At 46.4% G+C, this 8,000-nt stretch overlaps 1 protein-coding gene across 2 annotated transcripts in view; it reads left to right on the top strand.

Moving 5' to 3' along the window:
- ttc28 (tetratricopeptide repeat domain 28) overlaps window positions 1–8,000 on the top strand; it is a 394,517-nt gene that overhangs the window by 374,720 nt on the left and 11,797 nt on the right. For both annotated transcript variants that reach the window (XM_078421482.1, XM_078421484.1), the window contains exon 21: window positions 2,567–2,674. In XM_078421482.1, the coding sequence (XP_078277608.1) occupies window positions 2,567–2,674 (108 nt within the window). The remainder of the gene's footprint in view (window positions 1–2,566; window positions 2,675–8,000) is intronic.

Consider the following 8,000-nt stretch of genomic DNA (forward strand, 5'->3'; position numbering starts at 1 on the left):
GTATCAAAATATCAGTCTGCCGAAAATCCACAGAGTGGATTCCTTCCTCTGGCTTCACAATCCACTCTTCTCCTATCCTTATTTCACTTTTTTTTGTCTTTTCATCTCCAGCCGTTGTAGAGTTACTCCAGCACTGTGTGTCTTTTTTTTTCTCTTTGCAAACCCACTCCTTTAATCTCCTCCTTCCCTTCAGCTGACCAGTTGATGGGATGGAGGTCCAGATCCCATTGTGAATCCAACAAGACTTCTGCGTGACTTCCAAGTTTGCTGCTTCCACGGCCGATTGCAACCTAACCCCCACCAGCTGCAGGTGTTCACCTGTCGACATCTCTCGTGCTTTTTTTAATGCACTAATTTCTTCCTTACATCAGTCACCCCATCCAATTAGTCTTGCCTGACTAGTCCACTTAAACCCTAAAGTACTCCTTAATCCATTGCAAACAATCAGCGTGTGCACGGAACTCCCAATTTCCTTGCCCGCCTCTTACTGGGAACATAAGATGCGTACGTAAATCATAAAAATGGCCAGTGACCTTTGGCAGTCATTGCTTCGTGTATTTTCGTAAAGCTCCTCTCCTTATTTGAATGGTCATTGGCACGTGTGTGAAGCAGACAAATTTCACGGCAGGTGACTAACCAGTGCAATGCAAACATAGGCAAATTTCAAGCTGAAGGAATCTTGAGGTTGAACAACGTCTTGTCTCCCCCTCTCTTCGCACCCAAATGCTTTGCTTACGCTCCAATCTGCTCGGACAGTAAGCAATTGTAACTTGTACAAAAGCTATCCTGTTTCAGACGTTACTGGCATGGCAAGGATATTTAGTAAGTTGTTGGCCATTTTGCTTCCATGCAAAATAGAAGCATAGAAACATAGAAAATATGTGCAGGAGTAGGCCATTCACACACTTCAAGCCATCAACGCCATTCATTATGATCATGGCTGATCTTCCAAAATCAGTATCCCGTTCTTGCTTTCTCCCCATGATTCCGTTAGTTTCTCCTATGAGCTATATCTAACTCTCCCTTGGAAACATCCAGTGAAATGGCGTCCACTGCCTTCTGTGGCAGACAATTCCACAGATTCACAACTCAATGGGTGAAAACCTTTTTCCTCATCTCAGTCCTAAATGGCTTACCACTTATTCTTAAATGTGACCCCTGGTTCTGGACTCCCCCAACATGGGGAACATTTTTCCTGCATCTAGCCTGCCCAATCCCTGAAGAATTTTATATGTTTCTATAAGATCCCCTCTCATCCTTCTAGATTCCAGTGAATATATGCCCAGTTGATCCATTCCAAATAGATGTATATTTCAATAAGTAAACATATGTGTTGATTGAGGAAAAAGTGTGACTAACCATGAACTATCTGCTCCTAAAGCATTGATCTGCAACAGTGCGATGGGAATGTTCCTGGCACAGGAGTGAACAATGTGCCAAGGACTATGTTTGAACTTGAATTCCTAATTCTACATAGAGGAAACATTCTGCATTGCGAGAGGGCATACTGAGAGACTTTGGGAATGAGACTTGCTACTATGGGCCAGTCTGCATGATTCATTCCAGTGGAAGCCTCGTCCCAATCAGGGGGCAAACATAGAGAGGCACAGAATGAAATGATTCTCGGAAGTTGCAGTTCGTTGTCACATCATTGGGGTAGAGAGTCATACAGCATGGAAACAGGCCCTTTGGCCCACTTTGTCCATGATTGTTCCATCTGCCTGCATTTTATGCCTGGAATTCTCTGCCTCAGAAGGCAGTGGAGGCCAATTCTCTGAATGCATTCAAGAGAGAGCTAGATAAAACTCTTAAGGATAGCGGAGTCAGGGGGTATGGGGAGAAGGCAGGAACGGGGTACTGATTGAGAATGATCAGCCATGATCACATTGAATGGCGGTGCTGGCTCGAAGGGTCGAATGGCCTCCTCCTGCACCTATTGTCTATTGTCTATTATACATAGCCCACTAAACCCTTCCTGTCCATATATCGGTAAAATGTAATTTATAAGTCGTAATTGTATTAGCTTCTACAACTTTTTCTAGCAGCTCATTGGAGATAAGGACTATTGTCTGAGTGAAAAAGGGTCATCTTAAATCTCTCCCCTCTCACCTGAAGCCTGTGCCCTTTAGTTTTGGAATCCTCTATCTTGTGGAAAAAGACTGTGAGTGTCCATTTTATCCGCGCCCCTTATAATCTTGTACATCTCAATAAGGTCACCCCTCAGCCTCCTGCAATCCAAAGAGAAAAGGTCCCAGCCGACCGACCTGTCAGAGGACGTTGTTGAGGCAGGTATTATAAGCACATTTAAAAGGCTTTTGCACAGGTACATGGATAGGGAAGGTTTAGAGGGATATGGGCCAAACATGGGCAGGTGCAACATCTTGGATGGCATGGCCAAGTTGGGCTGAAGGGCATGTGTTACTACTGTATGACTCTATCCACTTCTCTGTATAACTCAAGCTTGCAAGACCAGGTAATGATAATCTGCATTGTCGGATAAATCACAGTGTGCCATGTAAAAAGCCGACTAACATGCTGACGTTTCTCTGTGTAAACCCTTGTCCAGGCTTTGACCTGTGTGAGGTGGGCCAAGAAGAGGTGGTGTTGAAGACCGGGAAACAGGCAAACAGGAAGACCATGCACTTCGCTCTCCAGTCTCTGCTGGCTCTCTTTGGTGAGTTGTGAAACGAACGCCGCTACAACTGAATCATGTTGCATGGCTGATTCTCGAGGGTGTCAAGGGTTATGGGGAGAATGCAGAAGAATGGGGTTGAGGGGGTAAGATAGATCAGCCATAAGTGAATGTCGGAGAAACGCGATGGGCCGAATGGCCTACCTCTGCTCCTATGACTTAAGAACTTATGAAAAGCCGATGTCGAAAATTATTCCCTGTTGATCCAGATCGATACTGCACAATCTAACTAAAATTTGCAATGCAGAGACAAGGAACTGCAGATGCTGGTTTACAAAAGAATCTTCTCCAGAAGAAAAGTTCTGGCCCGAAATGTCACCTATCCACGTTCTCCACAGATGCTGCCTGACCCGCTGAGTTACCCCAGCACTGTGTGTCCTTTTTTCGAGATTGGATTCTTCATCAAATATTGCTGATGAAGGAATGGCTTCTATAGAATGCAGCTATTGTTTAAACAGCTTCAAATACATCACCACATTTAGAGGCACAAGGAACTGCAGGTGTTGAAATCTTGAACAAAATTCAAAGTGCTGGAGGAACTCAGCGGGTCAGGCGGTATCTGTGGAGAGAATGGACAGATGACGTTTTGGCTTGGGACCCTTCTTCAGACTGATGTAGTAGCGGGGAGAAAGCTGAAATGGAGAGGTGATGGTGGTAGGGAGCTTGGCAAGTGATGGGTGGATACAGGTGGTGGGCAGATGGGTGGAGATAGTGACAAGGGCTGGAGATGAAAAGCAGACAAGAGGGTGTCACGAGAGAGAAAGATGAGGTGAACCATAAAAGCCAAAGGGAGGGATTTGGGTGGGACGGGACAAGCGGTGGGGGGGGGAATAAAAGGGAAATATGGTATTCGGGGATCGAAATTAGCATACGGTGGGGTGGGGGGGAACAGGGTGATGAGGATTGTAGGTGAAATGGGTGCAAAATGCCTGTCATGGGGTAGACTGATCCCCCCCCTCCCCAATCTTTGCACATCCCCAATCCTTTCAACTCATCACTTTAATTTCACGTGTCATGTATTGTGTGTTTTATGACTGTTGGCAGATCAATTTCCCTCCTGGGATAAATAAAGTTCTATCGTATCGTATCGTACCGGGTTAGTGGATGGGCCAGGGGAAAGATAGGGCGGGTATTACTTGAAATTGGAGAAATCACAGTACTTTTTCCCATGGAGCCAGGACACTTTCCCAGTTGCACACATGCACACGGCCTCCTCCACCCCACGGCTGCTGCAACTTTCAATGGGTCTATTTGGTGCTGAACTTATCATAATCGCACTGCCTAAGGCTCACAAAGTAAAAACAAGACCCCCTGTGCACCTATCCCATTGCAACCATGAAGCATGCCCAAAGCAATTTCATCCTGCATCAATGCAAAGTAATGTGGTCTCCAAAGGGGAAATAAATATTTAGGAAGTAAGTGTGTTCAAATATATGGAGAGAAAGTGTGGACAAATTTGATTCCGAGCACGCTGAGTTTCCATGAGCTGGAACATGTATGATTGGGCCTACTAGTCCGCATTCCTTCTCTAGACTTTGGGTTCTACTTTCGACTTTTGAGATACAGCGCGGAAACAGACCATTCGGCCCACCAAATCCGCGCAGACCTGCGATCACCCTGTACATTAACACTTGTCCTACGCACTAAAATCTCATGATTTTGTATACCTCTAAGATCTCCCCTCATCCTCCTGTGCTCCATGGAATAGAGACCCAGCCTACTCAACCTCTCCCTATAGCTCACACCCTCTAGTCCTAGCAACATCCCCATAAATCTTTTCTGAACCATTTCAAGCTTGACAATATCTTTCCTATCACATGGTGCCCAGAACTGAACGCAATATTCTTAATGCGATCTCACCAACGTCTTATACAACTGCAACATGATTTACCAACTTCTATACTCAATACTCTGACTGATGAAGGCCAAAATGCCAAAAGTGTTTTTGACCACCTTATCTACCTGTGACTTGACCTTCAAGGAACCATGCACCTGTATTTCTAGATCCCTCTGCTCTACAACACTACCCAGAGGCCTACCATTTACTGTGAAGGTCCTGCCCTTGTTCGACGTCCCAAAATACAATACCTCACAGTTCTCTGTATTAAATTCCTTCAACCATTCCTCCACCCACCTGATCAATCGATCCAGATCCAACTGCAACCATTCACAACCATCTTCATTATCTGAAAAACCACTAACTTTTGTATCATCAGCAAACTTGCTAATCTTGCCCTGTATGTTCTCATCCAAATCATTGATGTAGTTGACAAACGGGCCCAGCACCAAACCCTGAGGCACACCACTAGTCATAGGCTTCCAGTCTGAGAAGCAACCTTCCACCATCACCCTCTGCTTCCTTCCATGGAGCCAATTTGCTATCCATTCGGCTAACTCTCCTTGGATCCCATGCGATCTAACCTTCCAGAGCAACTTACCATGCGGAACCTTGTCGAATGCCTTGCTGAAGTCCATGTACACAACATCTACAGCTCTGTCCTCATCTACCTTTTTGGTCACGTCTTAAAACAATCAATCAGATTTGTGAGACACGACCTCCCACGTACAAAACTGTCCCTAATCAGCCCTTGCCCATCCAAATGCCTGTATATCCTATCCCTCAGAATATTCTCCAGTAACTTTCCAACTACAGCTGTTAAACTCCCCGGCCTTTAGTTCCCAGCATTTTCCCCGCAGGCCTTCTTGAAAAGAGGCACAACATTTGCCACCCTCCAGTCTTCCGGCACCTCTCCTGTATTTATGGACGACTCGAAAATTTCAACCAGGGCTCCCGCAATTTACTCTAGTTTCCCGCAATGTCCTCGGATATATCTGATCAGGCCCTGGAGATTTGTCTACCTTCAAACACGACAGTACCTTCAGTACTTCTTCGACGGTAACCCTGACCACTCTCAAGACACTCCCCGTGACTGCTCCACTTCCCTCTGTCCTCCTGCCGTCTTTCTCCTCGGTAAATACAGAGGTGAAGGACATAAAACAAACCAAGGAACACTAAGACATACCTTTAACACAGACTAAAATTAACGAAAACAAGAATGGACAGACAGACTGTTGGCGATGTAGCCACTGCAGGTCTGCAATCTCCCGGCACAGTTTTCACCTAAAGATGCCAAAAGGTTGTTTTTTTAAAGAAATCCGTTAATAATTTAATAATTTTTACCCCGGGATCGCTTGACCTTTCAACAAGGATTGTCGTACAGAAGCTGCATTTGTTTTAGAGCGCAGTTGCGCTCAGCCACAATGATTCATAATACTAATCAGAAAAGCGAGCAGGCGTGGATGGAACGCATTTATTTATTCTGTGTTATTTACAATCTGATTTCACTCGGCAGCGGAATAGGCTGCGGAGTGGGACACCCAGTACATTATCAACTCCAGATTTGTTGAGTTCAGTTCGTTCAGCGCTGTAACAGATGAGGAACCATCCCCCAGATAAATAAGAAGGTGTCTGCATAATTAGATAAGGCCACAGAGCACATTCCAATTTTATGTTTGAAGTGTCTTCTTGGATATCCACCAGAAATATTATAATTTGTTTTGTCATTTTGTTTATGAATGTGTGCGGCAGCTCCTGATGCTTGTAATAGATTGTTTATCTGCCGCGGTTTGACATGAATGTCTTTATTGTTGTTTGCGTTTTGTTCAGTTATTGTATTTCAGATGTCCCGGCGTTGCCCCCTCTCACCCAGGGTGGCGTTCAGTGCCCTCTGGCAGGGCACAGTGGCTGCACTTCTGCACCCACGGTGGAAGTGGCAAAGGCTCAGTCAAAAATGCCCCCCCAGCAAATCCTTCCTATCTCCACTAGCTCTTCCCTCAGAAAGGGCTTTGCCATTTTCAGCTTGTATTACAGCATCATGGAAGCTTAGAAAGCGAAGGGAGCCATTCGGCCCGACCTGTCCATGCTGGGCAGGAAGCGACTCTCCATCTGAGTCCGTCCCCAGTGCTCGGTCCCTTCACCTCTGGCATGGAGCACGCAGTCATTGTCTACATCCAACGATGGATCCTGCTCCCGCTGTTAGTTTAGAGATACAGCGCGCGGAATCAGGCCCACCGAGTCCGCACTGACTAGCGATCCCCGCACACTAACACTATCCTACACACACTGGGGACAATTTACACTTATACCAATCCAATGGACCTACAAACCTGTACGTCTTTGGAGTGTGGGAGGAAAGCGAAGATCTCGGATAAAGCCCACCCAGGTCACAGGGAAAACGTATGAACTCTGTACGGACAGCACCCGTTGTCAGGATCGAACCCAGGTCTCTGACGTTGTAAGGCAACCACTCTACTGCTGTGCCACTGTACCGCCCTGTATTCTGTGAATCGGTTGACTTCCAGAATCCCATCACAACTCAGTGAAAATATCTTATCATCTTCTTTTTAATCGATCAGTTAAATTAATGAATACCAATCTCTCAAGTGGGCACCTCAGATTTAGTCTCTAAACTGCTTGTTACTTCACGCACCTTAGCCAGCTTTCTTCCCCCTCAGGGTAGTGAATCTGTGGAACTCCCTGCCCCGAGGGTGCTGGGGACTGGATCAATAGATACACTTAAGGATGAGACGAGATCTTATCGAAACGTATAAGATTATTAAGGGGTTGGACACGTTAAAGGCAGGAAACATGTTCCCAATGTTGGGGGAGTCCAGAACAAGGGGCCACAGTTTAAGAATAAGGGGTAGGCCATTTAGAACTGAGATGAGGAAAAACTTTTTCAGTCAGAGAGTTGTGAATCTGTGGAATTCTCTGCCTCAGAAGGCAGTGGAGGCCAATTCTCTGAATGCATTCAAGAGAGAGCGAGATAGAGCTCTTAAGGATAGCGGAGTCGGGGTATGGGGAGAAGGCAGGAACGGGGTATTGATTGAGAATGATCAGCCATGATCACATTGAATGGCGGTGCTGGCTCGAAGGGCCGAATGGCCTCCTCCTGCACCTATTGTCTATTGTCTCAAGGTGGAGATGGATGAATATTCGCATGATCGAGGGGATGAGGGTCATGGGTACCTGGCACAGAGCAGGAGTTAGGGCCAGTCTAGATCGGTGATGATCCCATTGAATGGCAGGGCAGGCTTGAGGGGCCGAGTGGCCTCCTATTTCGTACGCTTAGATTCTCTTCTCCGTTTTGTTTGTTTCAACCCCAGCTGGTCCACCCCGCCGCGCGAGGGACCAAGAATCAAAGCCTTCCAGTCCTATCAGCGCTCCTGCCAACTCCTCCTACCCCCAGGATTGTGTCCCCCGCCACCCTGCTCCATCTGCCAGTCGCCCTCCACCTCACTCTCGACT

This window comes from Rhinoraja longicauda, chromosome 25, assembly GCF_053455715.1.
Source record: "Rhinoraja longicauda isolate Sanriku21f chromosome 25, sRhiLon1.1, whole genome shotgun sequence".
In the NCBI taxonomy this organism is placed as follows: domain Eukaryota; kingdom Metazoa; phylum Chordata; class Chondrichthyes; order Rajiformes; family Arhynchobatidae; genus Rhinoraja; species Rhinoraja longicauda.